Source organism: Meleagris gallopavo, chromosome 12 (assembly GCF_905368555.1).
Source record: "Meleagris gallopavo chromosome 12, MGAL_WU_HG_1.1, whole genome shotgun sequence".
In the NCBI taxonomy this organism is placed as follows: domain Eukaryota; kingdom Metazoa; phylum Chordata; class Aves; order Galliformes; family Phasianidae; genus Meleagris; species Meleagris gallopavo.
In genome coordinates this window covers 3,003,590-3,027,639 of record NC_139415.1, presented here as the reverse complement: position 1 = coordinate 3,027,639, position 24,050 = coordinate 3,003,590, and the positions used below count along the sequence as shown (strand labels likewise).

Genomic DNA, 24,050 nt, shown 5'->3' with positions numbered 1-24,050 from the left:
CCAGTTGCCTGTACTTCCTGAAGACCTCATGCTCAGGGCTCAGTTAATCTGCACAAAATGCCCTTCTTCTTCCCATCATCTCTGAAAACAGACTTTGTATATGCGTAGACCCCACTGAGCAAACTAGGAAAAGTGATTTTCTGCAACCTGAAAATAGAGTGATTTTGCAGTAATAGAAGTTTGCCATCTTATTACTATATGGTGCTTCAAATTAAGCATGTTTACTCTGCTGAACACCTCTGGTGCTATGAACTCATCACGATGAGGCGATGCTCCCAAATACCATTTGGGCTATAAAATAATCTGAGCCTCAGAATTAAGTTTTGAGGTACTTGAACCTCTCCTTATAGTCAGCCTGAACTTTAGACCCCATCTGCAGCTATGTGTAAGCAGCATTACCATCTGATTTACTGGCAGCCTGCCGGATGTCAGGCAGGGGCTCCGGGAGGGCTTTTAGCGCTGTGCAGATCCGTGCCAACGGCAGCTCTTGTAGAGGATTAAAACAAACTTCACTTCCGGAGCGCCATCATTTTAGAGCAACATTCACAGAGACAACTAGAATCGCTATCGCTGAATGAAGTATAAACAGCGGTCTGAGATAATTAATATCCCAGAGGATGAGAAACGAGCGTTAACTCTCAGCGGATCCCTCACGTGCCGACGAACTGTACCGCCCGCCTCCCGCCGCAGCCCCGCCCCACGACCGACGTCGTTAAATCCGCAGTTCTCGCGAGAGTGAACCGCCTCCGCGCCTTCACTTGCCCACTTCCGCCCATCGCGCGAGATCTCGCGACACCGCGCGTTCCTCGCGCAGCCGCACGACGGCGAATCTCGAGAGAGGCGAGGAGGCAGGTGGGAGCCGGGCGGGGGCGGCGTAATCTCGCGAGAGCCGAGCCGCCCCGCCCGGGCCCCGCTCCCCCCGGCGCCCCGCTCCCCTCCCCGCAGAGCTAATATGGTCGCCGGCGATGGACGCTCTCAGGCCAGGTCAGTGCGAACGGGCCGGCCGCCGCCCGCGCTCCCGAGGGCCGTGCCGCTCCCCCGGCGGGACCCCCGCGCCTCGCCTCGGCCCTTCATCCGGCCGGCGGTGCGGCTGTCCCGGCCCGGCTGGAGCGCGGCCCCCGCTGCGGGGAGGAGGAGCGCGCGGCTCTCGGCTGGGATGGGGGGGAGGCGGCTGTGCGCCGCGCCGCTGCGGGACCCCCGGTCTCGCCCGCAGGAACCGCTTTGTTCGCCGCTGCTCGGCGCCGGCTCCCGCTCGCCCTCCGTTATCCCTGCCCGACGCCGTCGGATCTCTCCCCGTTCTCGGGTGCTGCGTTGTTTGGCTGCCCGCGGCGCAGCCTTTGTCCGCTGTTGTGGCCGCGGTGCGGAGCGGCCGGGCGGCAGACAAAGGGCGGTGTTGCGGAGCGCTGCGCTGTGCCGCTCTCGTCGTGCGGCCCCGCCATGGCGCAGCCGGGTCCATTTTCTCCCCGCTCTTTGTGATCCGGGTTTGAATTCCGTAAAGCTTCGATGAAATTCTTCAGGTTTGATGAGCTGGCGTTGGCGCTGCCCGTTTAGTTTGCTAGCGATTGAATTAAAACGTTTGTTTTGCCAGCTGGCGATCTTCTTGAAGAGGTATTTTTGCTTAATATGTTGGTCTGTTCTTGTCTCTTGCTTGTTGTCAGCCTGGCACATCGTGATTTATTCTTTGTAACGTGCCTATCCCTTATCTGAGTCATTAAGTCCGTTCTTAGATGGTCAACAAAGACAATAAAGGTCAAATGTGTGTTAAGGCTTCTGACTACACCGGTAATTTGCATGACCTGTGCATACCTGGTAATATTAACGTTCATCTTAATCACACAGCTATCTCATCAGGTGTCTTAATCCGTTTAGAACATCTCAATATGTAATTTATGTAAAACCCCAGAGGAGTATTATTTTTGGTAAAATCAGAAATGAAAACTTGGTGTTAAGAGTCTTCTATCACTGACCAGGCCTTCTGTGGTCGACACGCCCAAGGGCCGGGAGGCAGCCGTCCAGAGAGACCTGGCAGGCTGAGCTGTGACTGGGAGAACCTCATGAGGTTCAGCAAAGCCAAGAGCAGGGTGTGCACCTGAGTACCAGTACAAGCTGGGGGATGTAAGGGTAGAACTCAGGTATGCTAGCAGTGTGCCCTTGCAGCCCAGAAAGCCAACCGTATCCTGGGTGTATCCAAAGCTGTGTGGTCAGCAGGGTGAGGGGAGGATGTGCCCTTCTGCTCTTTGCTGTGAGACCTCACCTGGAGGGCTGCATTCAGATGTGGGGTCCTCAGCACAAGGGAGACATGGACCTGTAGAAGTACATCTAGAGGAGGGCCGCAAAAGTGACCTGAGTGATGGAACACCTCCAGGCTGAGAGCGTGGGCTGTGAGGTGACCTGAGAGTATTCTGTCAGTATCTAAAGAGGCTGTAAGAAAGAAGGGGACAAGCTCTTTAGCAAGGTCTGTTGTGGTACCACAAGGGGAAATGGTTTCAAACTGAAAGAGGGGCCTTTTAAATTGGATGTAAAGAAGTTGTTCTTTGCACTAAGGCTCTGGCTCTCTGGTTGCCCTGTTATTTGATGTCTCCCATTCCTGGAGACATTCAGAATCAGTCTGGGGTGGCTCTGAGCACCTGATGGATCTGTGGGTGTCCCTGACCATTACAGGGGAGTTGGACCAGGTGGTTTTTAATGGTCTCTTTCAACTCAAAAGATTCTGTGATATCTATAACTCTGTTGTGTTTTCTTTTTCAGGAAGCCCTTACCAGCCCATAATTGAAGAACTAAGAAACTATCCACAAAAGAGGTTCTACAATGTCTCAAAGCTTGGAGGCACCAAGTATGGTAATGCTAACTTCTACGTTTGTAATGAGGGCAGTACCTGCAGTAAATGTGCACCACTTACTGCTGTGAAGTGGTAGGAGGTGCAGTGTGTATGTGAGTTCTTAATACATGTATTTGGAAGCTTATAATTTTCTACCTTGTTATTGTTTTATGAAGTTGATTGATAGCTCTTGCAGTTGCTGTGGAAGGGTGAGTTCTGGTGGTGTACAAACAAATCCTTAATCTCAGCATGTCATTAGCAGGCAATGTATCACTAATAGGTGCCAAAAAGATTTTTTTTCTGGGCTCTGTGTCTGAATGGCTCCTAAAAAATAAAAAGCATTTGTGCAGTAATGTGGGATGGGACAGAAATGCAGAAGCAGAGAGCTGTGGGTCGCAATCAGATGGAATGGGTTGTACTCTTGAAGGTGAATCAGAATTTTTGTGATTCTCTTGGCTTTCCTGTTAAACTCCTAAGATACTTGAGGTACATATTAGAGCTACTTGGGATCTTCTTTCAGTTGCGGTTTGGTGAAGATACATTTCTTAACAAAAAATTACAGAGTATTTCACTTCAAGCCCATGTTTGACAGCAGTAATTATGTCCCTGTTTTTGAAGCAAAGAGGGAGGAGCTCTTTCTAGTGCAACAATGGCTGCTGCAAACTTTGTGCGACAGCTGTGTGCTCTTGCAAATTTCTAATGTAATACTGGAGTTAATCTTTCAAATGAGCATGAGAAGGGGCAAAATAAAATGTTTCTGTTTGTTGCTTTGTCTGAGAAGAAGCAGTGAAGTGGTAGCAGCAAAATCAGCCCATTCTGTAGGTGTTTTTTTTTTTTTTGAAGGGCCTGTAGTGAAAATTCAAACAGAAGATGCTGCTTTCTAGCTAAGATATCCAAAGAAAGATTGGAGCAGCAGTGGAATTTGAAAATATTCACAGAATGAATCCAAGCAGAATAAGTTAAGGTGGTCTTTCTCTGCCAATACAAATTGATGGGCAGAAGTTGGAAGCCTTGTATTAACTGAATATTAGAAAGATACTGAATTTAGGTGCAGTGTGGATGATTATGATAAGAAATCCATTATCTGGAATTGTTAATTGAATTTGTTGCTAGAGCGTTAATTTTGGTTCTTGCCCTGTTTGCCCTCTGCCTTGGGGCTTCTGACCATGGTCTGACAATAAGTGCCTGTTCAAGTTAATCAGATTTCTGATGCAACTGTTAATTCATTTATTTGCTGATTTGGTGGGGGGGGCAAAATCTGATTTTATTACTTTTTTTCTTGATGTTGAAGGTAGTGATCTGTTATGGGTAAAATGGTAGCTGGGCCTGCATTGCTGCTGGGACTGGGGCTGACTTGGACAGCCTTTCTCACTTTAGAATCATAGGATCATAGAATCACCAAGGTTGGAAAAGACCTAAAAGATCATCCAGTCCAACTGTTCACCTATTACCTATTATTATTTAGTCTCCAAGGATGGGGATTCCGCTGCGTTTCATAATCCTGTGCCTACTCATCCTCCCTGTCACATCATCTTCTGACTGTGGTATCTATTCCTGCACCTTGTGGCTGTTTTTGTGTTTTCAGCATGCACTTCTTAGAAGGCAGGCTTCACCTTCTCTGCAGTTCTCATTGAACTGTGAAAGACTACAATTAGTGCACTTAGCTTTCTGTCCTCAGATTGAGCAGGTGCAGCTCTCTCACAGCTGTGTGACACGTTCTGCAGCCCCATAACCATCTTAGAGGCCCTTCATTGGGTATGCTTTGATTTGTTGAGATGTCCCATGTTCTGGGAGGCCCAAAACCACGCACAGTGCTGTGGATACTCTGCTAGTTTGATAGCCCCGGTAGAGTGAAGTAATCCATCCTCCATTGCTGATGACTGCTACCTGTACAAAACAGCACCCCTTGCTAACTGTACTTGTAAGGAATAAATCAAGCAGTTCTGTTCTGTTAATTTGACTTATAAGTAAAAATGGTGGTATTCGAGTTGATTCAAATATTCAAAATTCAAAATTGATGATGTTTCTATATTATTTTGAATGACTTGTCTAGTTAGACAACAGTAAATACCTCAGCAAGATGCATGATGAGAACAGTAAGTCTTTATTAGCAGCTTGTGAATGAACTTACTGATCAACAAATCTTTTGTTTTCTTAAGCCTCAACTGAGTTGTTTAACTCCCTTCTTGCTACTAACTTGTTCATACTTCTCACTATTATTAAGTTATTTGCCTGCTTGAATTATGATGATAAGAATGATACGTGAAGGAAAATGTGAATTCTTTGTTTGTTTGCAGTGATGCTTCTCCTTTTCTCCCAGTTCTTTTCTTCCTCATTTCCAGTTCTCTCAGTTTGTCCATGACAGGAAGCTGTTTCTTCTCAGTACCTTAGCCCAGATCAGAGACAAAGCACTGGAAGTTATGTTCAGTGGAAGGTTGTTCTTTGTATTTTATGAAATGTTTAATTTTATAGCACGTATCAGAAGAGTTTCTGGTCCTGGAATCACAGTGGGTTCTGTTTTTGTTTTTGTTTTTTTTAAAGAAGAAAGTATCAGGCACTGGTTGCTTTTGGCTTGATATCTCAAGTAATGAGATGGTGAAATGAGCAAACAAATAAAAACTTCTTAGAATACTCTACTAGGTGTTGCATTTCTCCCACTCTGTTTGATCAGTAACCCCAACTCTATGTACCTCGTGTGCATCTCCTGCCAGCACAGCCTACCTTCCTATCTGCTGCTGGCATAACTCAGTGCAGTCACGCAGTGCAAACATTGGTATCTTTGGTTCAAATTCAGTATAACTCAACTTCTGTAATGTACATGCTGTACCATTCCATATTTTATAGTGAAGATCAAACCCCAAAGCAACTAGACAGCTTGTTTCCCATAGCTCTCTTCCTTCTAATTTGTAGTGGACCTCCTTAGAAATGTGAAATAGTAATTGAAAAAGACATCAATGAGTTGGGGGTGTCGTACTAATTAAGCCAGTTGTTTTGTTTTGCCCTAGATATTCTGCCTTATTCCATACGAGTGTTGTTTGAATCCAGCATCCGTAACTGTGATGGCTTCTTGGTGAAAGAAACAGATGCTATGAACATTTTAGACTGGAAAACAAAGCAGAACGATGTCGAAGTGCCCTTCTGTCCTGCCAGAGTTGTTCTTCAAGATTTTACGTAAGTAGAGTGTTTGCATATGTGAGTGTGTGGGGAAAAAATGTTAAATAACCTGTGAGAACTCAGTGAGTAGCATGTGTACTTCAGCTTGGCAATAAATGGCACCTAGCTGCTGGATATTGAAGTTTCTCTCTTTGTCAGCAGAAATGCATGCACTGCTTCTGCTGTTTAGCAGAGGCATCACAATTACATGTGGCACAAGAAGAGGAATTGTTCCTTAGGGTGCCTTGGTTTTACTGTGGATTGGTGAAGGTGAAGCTGTTGGCCTGCAGTGGGTGTTTCACAGGATTAATGCCAAAACACAAATGGAAATGGAGGCGTTTAGATTGTAGCCAGATGGCTGACAGTTCATTGAAACACAGAGTTTGTGCTTCACACAACTGGAGATTTAATGTTGCATGCTCCACCAGTATGTGTAATCCAGTTGAAACAATGAATGATGCATATATTAAAGTCTCTGAAGATAATAGCTTGATGTGGTTTGAGTATAGCATAGCTGTAAGGTAAGGACTCTCCTTCAGCAACTTGGGAGTGTTAAATTGAAGATGTCTTGGAGTCTAATTAATGATGTATTTATGAACGAGACAGTTTTAGAAAGAAAGCGATGGTAATAAAGTAATGATATCAGGCAAAATAAAAATGATTTAAGTAATGCTGTGTTCTCTCTTCAGTTGTGTGCTTCCAGTGTACTTGTCAGTGTAATAGTAACAAGAGTATTGATTCTGTAATATGCTGTGAGCTTCAGAAAGGACTGGCTTTGTAAGAAGAGTAGCAATATATACTGAGGTATTAAAGTATAGCTTGAGCAGTGTTCATATAAATATTTATAAGGTAATATGCATCTAAAAGTGTTTTTTTTAAAGTGAAGGACATTATGCTTCAGAAACGTAGCAAGGCACAAGAGCAAATATAATTGTCTTCTTGAAGGTGTTGGTGTTTTTTAGGTCTGTTACCTTAAAACATGCTGTTGCTTGTTGTGAATTAGTGTCAATTCATTCACTTCTACAATTTGGAGAATAAAACAGGAGGGTTTTAACTTCTGAAATAGAACTCGAGTAGATCTGGGCTTACAAAGAGGTTTGTGAGTTTAATGCATGTGTGTCCCGTGTTATTGTGCTACTTTGCTTTTTTTTCTGTTAGTGGAATTCCTGCAATGGTGGATTTCGCTGCAATGAGGGAAGCAGTAAGAAATGCTGGAGGAGATCCTGTGAAAGTCAACCCTGCCTGTCCAACTGATCTCACTGTTGACCATTCTCTGCAGATTGATTTCAGCAAATGGTAACATATCTCTTTTCTTCCCTTTTCATGAACCATGCCCTTTACCCTGTACCAAACTGTCTGCTTACCCTGGTAAATCACTTCTCAAATCTTCATCCTTGAAATGGACCTGATAGCACCCGAAAGAGAACTGGTGAAAGTGGAGAAAGTGATACTGTAGAAGGAGAGAGAATGATTTTTGAGGTGTTATGCTTGGAGCTGACTTGGTAACCCAAATTCTGGGCAAGAAATTGCAGAAATAAACTGGATCCGTCATGGTTTCCAGAAAATAGTATGTCTCAAGAGAATGAGGTGGAGTGGCTGTAATTCCTGCTTTGTGCTGTTCCTACTGTTAAAAGTTATTTTCTTGATTAGTATTGAATGCAAGTGCCTTCTCACAGTTCTGGAGAAATGGCTTGGCAGTACTACTGGATGTACTGAAAGGTTGTAATTTCAGCTTCTAAGTTATGACTGTGACTTTATATAGGCCTTGATTTTACTGCAGATGAAAAAAGGGCCGTGGAGACAGCATACTTGTAGGAGTCTGGCTAAGTATTACATCTGGAAGACTGACAGCCTGGTTTTCTTCTCCTGACAGGCAGTAATGTGATGAGAACAGCCTGGGGCTGCCTTGCACTAAAAAGATAATGTTGCAGAAGAAAACGTGAATTTTACTCCACATTTGCTGAACGTTTCCCATCATGTAGTTCCCCTCCACCCCTACCTCCATTCATCACAGAGCCTTCGCAGACTCATGCAGACCTGTATACATTTCTTGAGCTCCTCCTGAATTCCTAAAAATCCAGGACAAAAGCCTGTAGCAGCTGGGTATGGTTGTGCGAGGCATCCTTCTGTGGGATGTCCAGGTACATGCAGGATTTCAGCTGGGTTAGTAGCTCAGAGTGAAAAGCAAGAAGGTCTGAGGTGGTGTTGCATGCGTGTTGTTGCAGTTCTGTCCATTCAGGGACAGCTGAGTCAATTTCAATGGGGCTAGCCTGAAATTATCAGCAGCACCGAGTGCTGGCAAGAGTCTCCCAGCGTGCTGCTTTGTAACGATAAAGCCTGTCACTGTCCTTTGGCTTCTGGAAAGCTTGCAGGATCTCAGCAGCTGCTGACCTATGATAAGAAACCCTTCTCCCCAGGGTGGGTTGTGCTGCTTTTATACAACTGCCATCTCCTGCTCATCATAGACTCATAGAATTAAGACAGGGTATCCTCTGTGGCCCTGCACTGTTCTACCAGTAGATAACTAAGTATCTTGTTGTGCTAAAGCAGCAGAGAGCAGGGGATTTACTTAAAATCAATGATTTGTTTTAAACATTTGAGTATTTGCTAAATCATTCACCTTTTCACTACAACTGCTTTCTTAGCTCTCATGGGAAAGCTGTTGCACAAATATGGATAGCATACTAGATGGACTCTTATTTTAAAAATAAAACCAAATTTCTGTTTTCTGACTAAGTTGACGTGAGCATCAAATGTATCTGAACCTTTAATAATTCATATCAAAAGCCACCTCGAATAGGAAAGCCTCATTTCTTTCCTTGAGAAGTCTTTGTCTTGTAAATCATTCTGACATTAATTTAATGAATGTGTAGAACTGCTCTGGAGTAAGAAACATATGCAGCATCTCTCACTGCTTGGATGAGGCTCCGCCCAGCCCTTCAAATGTTAAAGCCCTGAGTTTAGCCTCTGCAGCGTGGTTTATGAATATTTCTGATCTGTTGTGACCAAATGGGAGAAGTTAATGGTGTCAAATGGTGTCAGAGCTTCAGGCAATCCAGGGCAGTTCACTTTTGGTTATTACTTTGCTACGTTTAAGGGAGCTTATTCAGCGAGAGTTAACTTTGCGTTAGGGTTAGAATAAAACGAGATCTATTTCTTCTTCTTTAAGTTATTTCTCCGAAAGGTTTGTGGGGTGGGGAGGGCAAACAAAACTGATATTCTTCTTCTGTTCACTGTTGCAGTGCAATACAGAACGCCCCGAACCCCGGGGGCGGTGAGGCGCAGAAGCTGACAGCAGCAAAGCTTTCTCCGCTGAAGGGACAGCCGCGGAAACTGCCGTGCCGGGGTCAGAGCAGCTGCAAGGGGCCCTGCAGTGCTGGGGAGCTGAGCCGTGCCTCGGGGCAGTTCTCTGCACAGATAGAGAACACACCTATCCTCTGCCCTTTTCACCTTCAGCCAGTGCCTGAGTATGAAAACTTTCTCCTTCGATTGTTTGCATCGTTCTGTGTTCTTAAGCTCTGCTTGTGACAGTCTATAGAGATGTGATTTGGTAAACAGTTCAAATGTTGTTTTTAATTGCATTTTGAGACTTCCCTTAATTACCAGATAAGCCTCAATGAAACATTGATTTTTATGGCTAAAAGTATTTTTTTTTTTTTTTACCTGTGGGATCTTTATAGGAGTTTCTAGCCCTTATGGACTAGCCTAAACATCACTTCTGTTTCACGTTCCATCTGTCACAGAATCAGAATCACAGAATGGCCCGGGTTGGAAAGGACCTTAAGGATCACGAATCTCCAACCCCCCTGACACAGACAGGGCCACCAACCTCCCCATTTGATACCAGTCCAGGCTGCCCAGGGCCCCATCCAACCTGGCCTTGAACGCCTTCAGGGATGGGGTGTCCACAACCTCTCTGGGCAGCTGTTCCAGCACCTCACTGCTCTCCTAGTAAAGAACTGCCCCCTGACCTCCACCTAAATCTTCGCTTCCTCAACCTAAAACCATTTCCCCTTGTTCTGCTGTATCTACTCTTTCAAAGAGCTGAACTCAGTCACTCAGCTGAAATTCACTGTACATTCTGCTTGTGTGTAATGGCACAGGGGATCCTCATCTGTTTCTTTTCCAGATTTTCAATATTGTTAACAGTCCATCGTGTCCATTCAATCTGTGACAGTTACTTGTAATCTTCTTTCAGCTGCCATTCCTTTTCTCTCATAGACTCTTCAAGGATCTATCTCTTTGTGCCTGACTGGGGTAAAATTTAAAAGCTGGTTGTTTGTAATATTATGCATATGCAAGCGTTTCTGCTCAGTACAGGTGTGGGAATGCAGAATTAGTGATGTTTTTGGCTATACTGGCAAGAAACCAGCAGTGTCATTTGTTAAGCTGCAGTTTAATGATGGCTGTCCTTTGGGGCTCTGTAGAACACTACACTGCTAACCTTCTGACACCTCACAGGTCATGGTGTGCAATAAAATACACCTCTGTAATACTGAGGGTTCTCTTTCTTCCTGCTGCAAGGCATGTATATTCATAGAATCACAGAATCATCAAGTTTGGTTTGGGTTAGAAGGGATCTCGAAGGTCATCTAGTTCCAACTCCCCTGCTATATTCCCTTCCTCGTTCTCTTTCTCAAAGTAGAGGTTATTTCTCTTAAGTTGTGGATTACTCCTTTGTAATGAATATTAGCATCTTAATATCACTTAAGATATCAAATTCATGTTATTAGACTGTACTGTCTTTCATCAAACAAGCAAAAACAACTTGTTCTTCTGTACTTTTGAAATAGTTTATGATGGTACTTGTAAACTTGCTGTCTTTCTAGGCCTGAGACAGTATTGAAAAATCAAGAGATGGAATTTGGCAGAAATAGAGAGAGGCTTCAGTTTTTTAAGGTATGTGCACCTGTGCATTCGTATATTGCATGTTTTGGTGGGCGTGAGATCTTGCTTTGTTTGCTTCCTGGTGTTCAAGTTTACGTAATGAATGTAGCTTGTCAGGCTGTAAATCTGAGTTTAATGTGAGTATAAAATGGGCTAGTAACAGGTTTATGAATTTCAATTTAAAATTGCTAGACAGCAGAAGTTGTAAATCTAGGTGTCACGTAAAGGGGAGAGAAGATTTAAGTCTCATTTGAAAAAATGTTTACTGATTGGTTTGGTCTTGTCAGTGTGAAGGTACTGGACAAAGTAAACACTTATTAAACTGCAGTCAAGACTGATATTTCATGAACTCGGTGCTGTAGATCACAATGAGCTTTTCAGATAACAAGTTTATTTATCCATGCCTGTGTTGCAAATCTTACTGAAACTGGAAATATTAAATGGAAGCTGATAGTGAAGAATTGCTGCTCTCAAACTAGGCAGCAGTGCCAGCAGACTTGTCTTGAATGCAAATCTTGTGGTGAGTGTCAGCTTCCTTATAGCCAAGGATCTGCAGCATTGGTGTTTGATCCTCATCCACTAATTTAATGTGGTTTAGGAATCTGATCAAATGATCTAAAAATCTTTTCATATAAATAGACTAGGAGACTTTCAGAAAAGCTGCAGGTCAGCCTGTGTACAAGAAGAGGGAAACCACTGAGCTGGATTTTGTAACGAGCCTCCATGGCAGTTTCTTTTGTAGCTATGTGGCTTCCTGAGCTTGCATGTAGTAAGGCACTTGTATAAATTGCTTCCTTAGTCCCACACAGGTATGTCTAACCTAAACTGAAATCTAATTCTGTTGTCTAAATATTAGTCTTGGCTGTGCTTGAAAATCAGTTGCATGAGCTAGAAATTAAGAGCCTGGTACAGCCCTGCGTTTGGGAGCTAGGAACTTTTGATTCAGCCTTCAACAGAACTGAGTGTGTGGGTTTGTTAACCATTTAAGAATGCATGGGATCCAAGGAACTCATGTAACTGTTGGAATAATGAACACAAGGCACATAAGTAGCAAATAGCATTGCATGTCAGCTTTGTTGATTTAATTGTGTTCCAAAAAGAATAAATCCCTGAGAAAATCTCTCTCTTTTCCTCGTTTTGGGAAAAAAAAAAACAAAACAGTGGAGTTCAAAAGTTTTCAAGAATACTTCCATAATACCACCAGAGACTGGAATGGCACACCAGGTTAATTTGGAGTATCTATCAAGAGTTGTATTTGACGTGAAAGATTTCCTATATCCAGATAGCGTGGTTGGCACAGATTCTCATACAACCATGGTAAATGGCTTGGGTATCTTGGGCTGGGGTAAGTATGCTAACAGTAACTTGACAGCAGTTTGAAAGGCTTACTGAAGCATTATTTAGAAATACTTTCTTACTTCCTAGAGTTGTTTCAGGCTCAGTTGTGAATTTTCAGAATGTGTTTTTTTTGTCTCTACTGAAATTTCTTACCACAAAAAACTGCTTGATTCAATTTAAAGAAAATATCAAAAAAGAAAGCCAAAAACCTTTTGATATCCTGATTGCTTTTTGTGCATGTACTATAAAATTTGGATTAAGATTTTCTTCATCGTGGAAAGTAAAACTTAGATACAGGATATCTTTCTAGTTAAATGTGAAGTCAAACAACTTCAGCCGTAGTCTTGCTTGTTTTTTTCATGTGCAAATATTTAATAGAAAACACCTGTATTTCTTGCTGTGGCCTCTAGCTTATAGGAGGGGTTTTATTAGACTTTAGAACTTGGAAATATTTAGTGTCTGTTTACTTGGACTGATGGAAAAACAAGGTAATATTTTCATTGCAGGTGTTGGGGGAATTGAAACAGAAGCTGTGATGCTGGGGATGCCAGTTACTCTCACTCTGCCTGAGGTGGTTGGGTGTGAACTGACGGGCACAGCCAGCCCACTTGCTACATCCATAGACATTGTTCTGGGCATTACAAAGGTAAGTTCAGTGCCTGCTCAGACAGAGCAATCCGTGGGTTTTGAGAAGTGAAATCCTGGCAGGATTTTTGGCATGCCTTTAGTTATAGTAATGCAGAAAGATTCCCACAGTGTCTAAGAGTTTTTGCTTAATAGTCCTCTAGATTGTTTGTCTTACGTAATGGATTGCTTATAAGCTCTCTTAAAAAAAGAAAGCCTATTTGTAGGAGAGAGAGCTCACAGAATCCTTGTTTTCTTTTTTTTTCCTATTCTTTTGACAGCATGCAAGCTTCTCTTCTAGCTTAAACTTCTTCTGGGTACCCTTTTTTCCTGAGGCGTTGCATGACAAAAGGTCCACCTGTAGTTATGAATTGGTATAACTAAAAAATGTACCTTCTGAAGCCAGGGCTTTGCCAGCATGGCACAAAACTTCCTTTTCTAGTTGGTTGAGAGCCAGTGTCAAAGCATTTAATTGCTTTGAAGTTTAATTGCTTTGAAAATGTTCTTTCTGGTGTGATGCTTTGAGAAGCATCCATCTGTTTTTGCCTTGGACATCTGAAAAACACCACTGCCAATAGAAGTGTCTTATGATGTCAACATCCAGCCTTGAATTTAGTATTCCAGTATCTCATAGGCAGTGGGGTTTTTTGCTATTTGCAATAGGCATTGCTTCCACTGTCTCTTTGCATACCAGATGTTGTTGTGTTCTTTTAAACAGCATCTTAGGCAAGCTGAAGTCGCTGGAAAATTTGTGGAGTTCTTTGGGAGTGGAGTTTCCCAACTGTCTGTGGCAGATCGAACCACAATAGCAAATATGTGTCCCGAATACGGTGCTATGCTGAGCTTTTTCCCTGTTGATAATGTGACGTTGAAGCACTTAAAGCATACAGGTAAAGATGAAATCCTAGGAAGTCATTCGCTGTAATAGTTTCAGATACGTGGCAGTGCAAAATCAAATGTCCCTACAAAACCAAATCAAAATAATGAAACAGTGAATCAAAACACAGCGTGTTTCTGATTTTTTTCACTGTGATTTCTTCCATTTGAAGACTTTGACGCCTTAAACTAAGGCAGAAGAATATCCATTTCTTTTCAAGCTAGAACTAATAGAGAAGACCATGGGGTAACAAATAGATAAGAAAGCTTACCTGAATTATTAAGCATTTCTGAAGCTGAAATCTGACATGTTTGAATTAAGAATTTTTAATAACAGACATGCAGACATGCAACAGACAGAGCAAACAAATCAGATTTCTTAACAGTAGCCAGCGTTGCTGGATTTTATCAGCTAAACATGTGATCTGTCTTAAACAAGTAAGTCTTAATACAGGAGAATCTTCATAAACTTAAGGGGCAAACCTGTAAGTTTAATTAGCTACAACTTCTGATGTTTAAGTAGCTTATTTTGTTCCTTAATATGAAGAGGGAAAGTTAAACAAACAAAAAAAACCCAGACACTTCCCCCAGTATTTTAATTTCTGTATCATTCCTGAGTAGTTCCTTTGGGAGTGTAATGTGTAGTGGTATGCCTTGAAAAAGAAATGCTTTAAATGTTCAAGGACAGTTTTCAATTAAAAGTGTTGATTTCTGAGAGTTGGTGGGGTTTTTATGCAACTTTATTATATTTAAATTTACTAAGGTTTCGATGAGGCCAAGCTTGAGGTTATGGAAGCATATCTTAAAGCTGTGAAGCTATTTAGAAATGATGAGAGTTCTTCCAGAGAACCCGAGTATTCCCAGGTATGCTTGAAATGACTTATTGCTCTTTCTTTGGTTTTCATGGCAAGTAACAGCTGTGGATTTAAGTTTTGTCTCCTGCTATGATTTTTGGTACTTTAATGAAGTAGCATTTACTAACTCACAGTACTAAGCAGAGCATGCTTTCAAGGCATGGACAGGCATGGGGGAAAAGAGGAGAAGAAGGATAATGTTCATTTCAACTAATAGATCTTGAATTTGTGTCACTCCCAAGTACATATGCAAGTCTTAGGGGTGATGGAAAAGTTAGAAGTAATGATAAAACACTTTGACTAAGAACCTTTTGAGGGTTTGGCTGAATGGGCTGCTTTTACAATGGAAGGCTGGATTCCATCTCAGAGGTGCCTCCTAACCTGGGCTTTCCTGTGACCAACAATGAAACAGCTTGGAACTGGAGGCTAGTTTTAATGTCTCAAAACTGGCATTTTGAACAAAACAGATTCTGAGCATCTCTACAGAGTGCATTCAATACATTGTGAAACTGGAATTGACAATGCATGCTTTTCTCTTTTATTTCTCTTTTTTTTAGGTAGTGCAAATTAGTTTAAGTTCTATAATTCCTCATGTCAGTGGCCCCAAGAGATCCCAAGATAGAGTGGCTGTCAATAACATGAAAAGTGACTTCCAAACCTGCTTAAATGAAAAGGTTTGTACAACTGCTGTGTTCTTCAAAAGGTACTTCTTAAAATCCACATAAATGTTATTTATTCCCTGCACACCTGCTGAGCTCTAGTTATTGCTATATGAACAGATAATCTGAAGAAGTCTTCTATTGCTTGACAAGAGTCCCTAAGGTAGTAGCTGGTAAATCCTAGGTGTGCTTGTCATAAATGTGACGTTGGAAAATCCTTACTTGGCCAATTTAAGTTGCTATGGAGGGAAAACATCAGAATTAACTGATGTAAGTTCAGGGAATATTTTTTTATTTTATTTTTTTTTTAAAGCATTTTACTTATTTTCCCAAACATTACAAGAAGAAAAATCATCTTTGTTAAGAGATGCAGAAATACTTCCAGGATTTGAAAGTACCCACTGTTATAAGTTTTTAACTTCTTTCATCCACCTTAACTAGCAAGGGATTTTTGCTTGAAGCTTCACTTCAGAGTGCACTCTTAAGCTCATTTTTTTTTCTAAGTAATATGCATAGGCATCTAAGAATACAGCTGATGTAAGAATTAGTGTGGGTTTTTTTTTAGTTTTCCTCATTAAAATTGAAGTCTAGCAATAGCTTAAATGGAAACGTTTCCGATCTAAATTTCAAAATTCTGTCTTGGCTTTAGCCTTTCTGGCTTGTAATGAGATGTATGATACAGAATGATCAGTTGTGGTGGGGACAGATCATAGCTGATAATGGATGACAGTGCTGAGGAGCTGGAGAGTGCAGTCTGCTTTTAGTTGCAGTCCTCTTCCAAATAAAACCTTGGGTATGGCTCTAATTCAGAAAAAACCTATGAAATCAGATGTATACTCTTAAATCCTTAATCTTTCATTTGTAGCAGGAAGTGTGTGTGATGTCAACCATGCTTTGACTGGCATTTATTCACAATTGTTGCAGTTAACATAATTATGAAGAACACTGTATATGTGACAAGTGAGGTGAACTGAGGGCTTTTCACAAAAATCTCTTTAAGGCTTCCTAATGGGATAGCTGAATATTCCTCTAAAGGAAGATTTGCTTCATCTACCTGCAATATCATACTTTGTGTAGTGCAACATTTGGATGGAGATTGGCAGCCCTGCCTGTGGCAGGGGGGTTGGAGTTGATGCTCCTTAAGGTCCCTTCCAACACAAGCCATTCTGTGATTCTTTGAGCCTATGAATATTTGCTAATGTGTGTTTTTGTTATCTAGGCTGGCGTTAAAGGGTTTCAGATTGCAGCTGAAAAACAGAATGACATTGTACCTGTTCAGTATGAAGGAAACCAGTACGAGCTCTCTCATGGCTGTGTTGTCATTGCTGCAGTAATCAGCTGTACAAATAACTGCAATCCATCTGTCATGCTCGCTGCAGGTGTGTTATGTCTGATGGAAGCTAACTGTGCCTTGTTGTTTTGCCATTATTAACCTTCACTTTTGTAGATTCTCTGTAACGACTTGACCTCAGATTGTCACACAGTAGACTTGTAGTTCTAAGCCTATGTGTTTTGGAGGTTATGCAATGCAAGTTTCTCTCCAATAATACAATCTCAAAGTTTGTGTCATAAAGCAGCATTAATAATAGTAATTCTAAAATTACTTGGTAGCATTTCTACAGATAAGTTTTAGGGCTGTCTTCAAATGGATGCACGTATGGACACAATTGTGGCAGGAGGTAGGCTTTAGCTTTGCCTTCATCCTGGATGATAATGGCTTGAACACTATATGGTTAGCAGCACTGAGGAAAGAAAATCCAGATTGCTGAAAAATTGCCCTTTGCCTTTATCACTAGCTGAGGAGTTGGTGCCCTCCCATCATAAGTTGTGTCTAGTTTTCCCAGAATCTGCTCAGACCTTACTGTTTTCCTTCTGTGGCTCAGGCAAGATTTCCTTTGAAGTTGTGTGGCCTGTATCAGTAGATGAGCAGATAGTGCAGTACTGTCTGTCAGCTAGAATGTGGTGAAATTTTTGTTACAGAACCTATATAATAGAAGTGAGAACTGAAATCTGAATTATATTGCTATGAATTACGTAACTTTATTCACACAAGTAGTTGCTCCAATTTAATAAACTGAAGGTCCCATATTCTTTATGCTTAGCTGAATAAGTTAGCATAATGTAGATATTTTTTTAAGGGACATAAAAATATGAATTGTCTCTTTTTGTAGGACTCCTGGCCAAAAAGGCAGTTGAAGCTGGCCTAGAGGTGAAGCCCTACATAAGAACTAGTCTATCACCAGGCAGCGGAATGGTTACACATTACCTCAGTTCCAGTGGAGTATTACCATACCTCAGTAAGCTTGGGTAAGTTTTGATTCCTGTTTGGAACTCTAGAAAATAGTATATGTGGGTTTTGTACAGATTGCTCTGCTTTTTGGGATGGCTAATTCATAGGTTTGCTAGTTTGTCCTTTTAATTTTGTTTGGTTGAAGTTAAGCTTCACTCCATTTTATTCCTACCTTACAACTTTATGATGTGTACATCTTTACCTTAGCTGAACTCTAACTTTCAGTAACAAGCTGTGTATGTAAGTGGCTTTCACAGAATGCACTTAGTCCTATATTTCAGAAATGGAAGCTGGATGTGAATTCTTAAGGGCAGTCTGTTAGTGTTCAGCCTGTGTTGTTGTTGGGCATGCTTTTGGTTGCTCAGTAGCTGTAACAATTACACTGTCCATACAGCTGTGCAGTGTTACAGGATTACTCTGTGAAGAATGTTACTGCCTTTGTGTTACCAGTGATGCTGAACAGAAATATTTGACTTGGCTTAGATTGGTGGTTACAAAAATATCACCTTGTATCTTGCCTGCCTTCATCAGATGCAGTGTCTGGCATGCAATTCCTAGAAAGTCAAATTACCAAACGAGGAAAAGAAAAATTTCTCTTAGTGACTACTGCTTTAAAAAAAAAAAAAACTGACAAATTGCTCTTCATCTTTTCATATGCTACTTTATTATTTTTTTTTCCAATGTAGGTTTGAGGTTGTTGGTTATGGATGTTCAACGTGTGTTGGAAACACTGCTCCCCTTCCAGAAGCCATCAGGAATGCAATAAAGCAGGTAGAGTTGTAAGGGTTGGGGAGTACAGAAACATACGTCTTGCCCTGCTAACTGATCAAGAGATGCAGTATTCTGTGCAGAAAGCTCTTCATTCTTGCAGTGTGATGTTAGGCATCTGCTTTTCAGAGGGAGACAACAGTAATTATGTGAAATAGGTGTAACAAATACAGTCCGTGTGGCATATAGATATAAACGCTAACATGAATACATGGAGCTTAATCTTAGAAAGGATGTAATGTGCAGGGATTTTCAAGACTTATGTCCTGGACTGGTTTGTATCAGCAGTGTGTAAACACCTGCAGCATTTTTCTCCTGTGAAATAGTAGAAGGATATAAGAAGTAAGACAGGAGTTCACTGAAGTGGCTAGAGAGCACGTCAGCTAAAAGGTTAGAAACTCTTCATGGGAGAAGGAAGGTCAGCACCAGAGAACAAAACACCTTTGTGTTGAAGGTTTAGGTTACATATTTAAAGCAGAATGCAAAACAAAAACTAATGTAAGCTGTTTGTGGTACCATGAGGTCCTAGGGAAATAACCACAGGCCTACCTTGCAGGGTGATATCATTGCCTGTGGAGTGCTGTCTGGAACAAAGAACTTTGAAGGACGTCTGTGCGACTGTGTCCGTGCCAACTACCTTGCTTCTCCCCCACTTGTAGTTGCATATGCTATTGCAGGCACTGTTAGAATAGACTTTGAGACTGAGCCTTTGGGTGAGTATTCTTGACCTCATATTTCTGCTTCTAATGCATGCCTAGAAGGGGTTTCTTCCTGTGCATTTCAGCGTACATCAACACTGCCTTTAAAGAGAAAGCACAGCAAGCTTTGGTGTTGTAGTTTAAAAAACAAAAACAAACAAACAAAAAAAAAAACAAAAAAAACCCATCCACTTCAGATACAGTTTTCTGAAAAGCTGTGTGTGTCTGTATATATGAATGTATGTACAGTAACAGTCTTAAAGACTTTTCTTCATTAGCATTCTGCTTAAAACCTTGCTCAGGCACTGGCGTTAATGGCAGAAGTATCTACTTAAGGGATATTTGGCCCACGCGGAAAGAACTACACACAGTGGAGGAAGAGTGTGTGATATCATCAATGTTTAAGGAATTGAAAGAAAAAATGGAGGTGAGAATGGTCTTTTATTCTAAATAAGAGTGCACTTCATTGTTGCTTTATAATATTTTCCAGTTGAATATAATTGGATTGCCACTTATTTCCATTACACTAAATCAGAATTTGACTGATATACATACCATGTATTAATGATATCCAGAAAGATAACTTGTAACATATAACAAGCTCAAAAGAAGATCACCAGTAAATCGTCATTTTCAGAATGTAAGTAGGCCATAAATCAATATCTCTGGTTTTGGTTACTTCTGTGTAGAAAGGAAACAAACGATGGAATTCACTGGAAGCACCTGAGTCACCTTTATTTCCCTGGGACTTGAAATCCACTTATATCAGATGTCCTTCCTTCTTTGATAAACTTGTGAGTATGTTTGATCTACCCACTATGTACTGGTAAAGGAGCAGCTATTCCAGTAACGCTTCACCATATAAGTAATAGATTTTATCATCAATAATATTTCTCAGTCCTCTAAATACTATTTGTTTGTATATCTGGAATCAGTTGAGTCTATGTATCAGTGTGTCTTAATATTTGCAAAAATATTTTTGTTTCTAAGGCTCTTAGTAAGGAAAAAACTGTTTTATTTTCCTTCCTCCCTAGGCCAAAGAACCAGTTTCCCCACAGCCGATTGAAAATGCCCATGTCTTGCTCTATTTGGGAGATTCTGTAACCACAGATCACATATCTCCTGCTGGAAGCATTGCAAGGAGCAGTGCTGCTGCTAAGTACCTGACTAACAAAGGGTAAGGTCTGCTCTGAGCCTCCTCTTCTCCAGGCTGACCCATCTCAGCTCCCTCAGCTGCTCCCCATAACGCTTGTGCTCCAGACTCCCCACAGCTCTGTTATTCTCTTCTGGACACGCTGTAGGGCCTCAATGCTCTTCCTGTTCTGATGGGCCCAAATCTGAACACAGTGCTTAAGGTTTGGCCTCACCACTGCTGGGTATGTTGTAAAGGAGTGTTATAATCAGTATCAATGGAGTGTGACAAAGCAATAGCCTGCAGTACAGACTGGTTCTAACTTGTATTCCATTTGAATGAGTAGTGTTACAAGAAAGGAAAAAAAGTAATGAACCTTTATTCCTAAGTTTGTCATTTGATTTGAGTAAAGCTGTGACTTTTGTTGCAGTGTTTATTGATACATATGCTGGTAGAGAGTAAACATGCTGCTTTACTGTGGCAGCTCCTGAGCTGGAATGATTGTTGCATGATTCTTTTGTAAGTACTGTACTGTTGTTCATAATGCTTTATAATGAAGTAATAAATGATGCATTTAAAATTGCAGCTTTACTTATGAATAATTAGCAATTATTTACATGTTCATGATTTATAATGATTGCATTTGATAAATAGTTCTTTACATCTTGTGCTGATAACATAGTGGTTTTGAGTGATGCTGCAGTACTTAAAGTAATCATAGAACTGTTTTAAAGCAAATCATTTCTGAAACAGTGGCTTCCTTTTTAAATGGTGTTTTTATTTTAGACTCACACCTCGTGAATTCAACTCGTATGGGGCTCGACGGGGTAATGATGCTGTGATGACAAGGGGTACATTTGCTAATATCAAGCTTCTGAACAAGTTCATAGGAAAACCAGCTCCTAAAACAATTCACTTTCCATCAGGTCAAACGGTAAGAACACCTAGGAAGCTGCTTCAAAACTATGATATGAATTAAGATCTCATTCACTCAAGCTGTTTAATTTTGTTGTTCCACAGCTAGATGTGTTTGAAGCAGCGGAACTGTACCAGAAAGAAGGCATTCCTGTAATTATTTTAGCAGGAAAGAAGTACGGATTGGGCAGCTCAAGAGACTGGGCAGCAAAAGGGCCTTTTCTACTGGTACTGCTAGTTTGGTTTTTTTCATATCTGTGGGTTTTAGTGTTGTGGGGTTTTTTATTATCTAAAAATATTTTTATAATGTTTAATTTGGGGCATAAACATTTAGAAACTGTATTCAAGGTTGAATGCAATCCTGCATTTTACTTAACAGTAATTTATGCTAAAGACTTCATGGAGGAGAATGACTGGTCAGAAGGGTAGCTCTGACTTTGACCATGTGAGATCATGTAGGTCTCCAGACTTCTTGAGATAACTTAGACATCCAGTGCTGGACTCTGATTGGATTCTGCAGAGTATTTAGAGGTTTTTAGGGTTTTTTTAATAATAAACTAATTTCTAGTAATACTCAGGATATGTTCTGAGTTAGCCAGTTATTTCTGTACAGCTCTGGAATAAAGGAAGCAACTGTATTCCAGCTGGCGCTTGATCCCTGTCAGCTACAGCACAGTCACTATGCATTCTGAAACTCTTTCACACTGTATGGGTCTGTTGAGGTTTATTTGCTGTTGTCTAGTTTTACAGCTAGAATGTTCCCTAGTTACAGGCTTCATACAAAGTGCTCGTATGCCTGAATTGCAGGACTTTCTATGTAAAAATATTTGAAGCTCACTTTTGCATTTAACTTTGACTGTACTGAAATACAGAATTGCTTGTATCTTTGCAGGGTGTTAAAGCTGTCCTAGCTGAAAGCTATGAAAAAGTCCATAAAAGTCAATTGATTGGAATTGGCATAGCTCCACTTCAGTTTCTTCCTGGAGAAAATCCAAATACTTTGGGTCTCACTGGCAGAGAGCAGTTCTCTATATTATTCCCTCCAGAGCTGTCGCCCAAAATGACTTTGGATATTAAGGTATATCTGTAGTATCTTTGAATTTCTAACTGCACGTGCTTATGATTAACTTGTGCTTTCAGTCCTGATGATTGGAAGCAGGAAAAAATACTTAATCTTCTTTGAAAGTAAACTGATAGTTTGGCCTGAAGTTTGTACTGAAGTGCAAATATGGGCGCTGTATTAAAGTAGAATTGAATCTCATTTGTGTTCTTCTAAAGACAAAGGCACAATTAGTTGAGGGAGGCTTCAGTTATCTATCCTGTGTCAGGTATCTATATGGTAGTATTTTGTGCCCTCTTAGGGAAATAAGTTCTTTCTTGCTAACAGAAGGTGTGTAGCACAGTCCCAACTGGATCAAAACCGTGTGGTTGGATTAAGTCTTCTGCTCCTAGCAGTGTCTCTGTTGTGCAGTGGCAGATGATCAGATTGAATTAGTTTGTGTGAGACAGAACTTGCTTCTAATGTGCTAAGTGAAAGTAAGTAAAGGGAAGTGAAAGGGAAACTCCTAACGGGTGTCTCTGTTTGCTTTTGTTTTGAAGACAAGCACTGGGAAAGTGTTCAGCGTGTTTGCCTTGTTTGACAACGATGTGGAGATAACTTTGTACAAAAATGGTGGAAGTCTAAACTTTGTGGCTCGAAGATTCTTATAGTAGCTACTGACTGTATGGGCACCTCGCACTAACTGGTAACTCTGAAAATGCCTTGTGTGAACCCAGGAATCTGTACTGTGGAACTGCAGACAGCCCTAGTGTGCTCTAAGTTACTTCGTCCATGGATGTAAAAGATTGTGAATCATTGTAACTGCAGCAAGATCCTTCCTGATTTTAAATAATATTCTAATGGTGCTATTAAACATTGCTAAAATCGACGTGTGTTATGGCAGAGAGAGCTGTAAGTATGGAGGGGATGTTTTCTCAGACCATTTTGTAAATAAACCGTGTGAAATCTCAAACTGATTGTGCTGAAGATTATTATGTAAGAAGGTTTTCTGCAGTTGTTTCACTTAGTTTTTGCACCTGTAAATCTGTGTACTGCTGTTGGTTTAAGGGTAGCAGGTGGTATGGAAGGTTAAAAGCCAAACAGATGGGTGGTTTGCTTTTTTGGCGTCCAGAGCTCGAAATAGATCTTCAGTTTTGAATGTCTTGCTTACTAAATGATGGGCACATAAGGCCCCCTGTGTCCCATTTTATTATTTTATTTTATTATATCCCTTCCGGATCCAGATGGAAAACCGATCAACCCATGAAGTGCTGTGGGCTATAGAAGTACAGTGTTTTTGTGGGCAACATCTCTGCTTGTAAGAGAATGCCCACAGTACATGGCTGGTGTTGAAGTGCAGTCCCCCCCCCCCAGCATTCTGGTAAGCTGCAGTGTCCTTCAGTTGAGAACTTTGTCATATCTTCCTTAAGCTTGTCCTCTGTAGTGTTGGTTTTTACTGTATTGTCTGATATCACTTGCCAGAGAACTTCCCTCAGTATTTTAACCTTTAAGAATTTGTATTACGACTCTTTAATTACTCTGCTTTATATGCAGCCTATGTCTAATCAGTTTTACTTGTCACATGTTAAATTGCTGAGGTAGCCATGCTGCCTTTTAATGCTTTGGAATGTTTTTTAGTTTGCGGCTCTTCCAAACAGGCATCAGATTCCCCTGCTGAAGATCGCAGAATACTGAACAGATTTGGCTCTTGGCCACTGCAGCTCCACTAAATCTAATTATGAGCATATTGCTTATAAAAACTGTTTTGTATTTAACATTAATGGAAGATGCACGGTTTCTGCAGAAATGCTTTTGTTTTATCACTTAGCTTGATCACTGAGAGCTGCTGATCTGTGCCGGTTTGTCTTCACTGATGGCTTCAGGTATTTCTGTGCTCCTGTATCTTGAACGGCTTCATGATACCACTTATGTTTGTAGAGTGATGGATTGCTTTTGGAGGACAAAGCTGCAGAAACCTGCCTATGAATGTCAAGATTAT

General features: G+C 41.1%; 1 protein-coding gene across 3 annotated transcripts; it reads left to right on the top strand.

Moving 5' to 3' along the window:
• Positions 1–826: 826 nt before the first annotated feature.
• Positions 827–23,024, top strand: IREB2 (iron responsive element binding protein 2). 3 transcript variants are annotated; one of them, XM_085234339.1, is made up of 22 exons: positions 828–984; positions 2,749–2,838; positions 5,824–5,989; positions 7,130–7,267; positions 9,214–9,438; positions 10,801–10,870; positions 12,020–12,203; positions 12,703–12,842; positions 13,539–13,710; positions 14,460–14,560; positions 15,108–15,224; positions 16,429–16,588; positions 17,381–17,516; positions 18,186–18,270; positions 18,824–18,980; positions 19,268–19,392; positions 19,655–19,759; positions 20,000–20,142; positions 20,884–21,031; positions 21,118–21,240; positions 21,905–22,090; positions 22,612–23,024. In XM_085234339.1, the coding sequence occupies exons 1-22, from the start codon at positions 966–968 to the stop codon at positions 22,720–22,722; spliced, it is 2,901 nt and encodes a 966-aa protein (XP_085090465.1). In that variant the 5' UTR covers positions 828–965; the 3' UTR covers positions 22,723–23,024. The 3 variants fall into 3 exon arrangements, 2 of the variants coding, with proteins under 2 accessions (XP_085090465.1, XP_085090466.1); XR_014885993.1 differs by lacking the exons at positions 21,118–21,240; positions 21,905–22,090; positions 22,612–23,024 and adding an exon at positions 20,267–20,341 and having other exon boundaries at positions 827–984; positions 20,884–21,027; XM_085234340.1 differs by lacking the exons at positions 828–984; positions 2,749–2,838; positions 5,824–5,989; positions 7,130–7,267 and adding an exon at positions 8,090–8,112.
• The last annotated feature ends 1,026 nt before the right edge of the window (positions 23,025–24,050 follow it).

Excerpts from the sequence above, each read along its gene's own strand:
- IREB2 (XM_085234339.1), top strand. Across the intron at positions 2,839-5,823 it reads GCTTGGAGGCACCAAGTATG|ATATTCTGCCTTATTCCATA; the intron begins GTAATGCTAACT and ends GTTTTGCCCTAG. Across the intron at positions 12,843-13,538 it reads TTGTTCTGGGCATTACAAAG|CATCTTAGGCAAGCTGAAGT; the intron begins GTAAGTTCAGTG and ends TCTTTTAAACAG.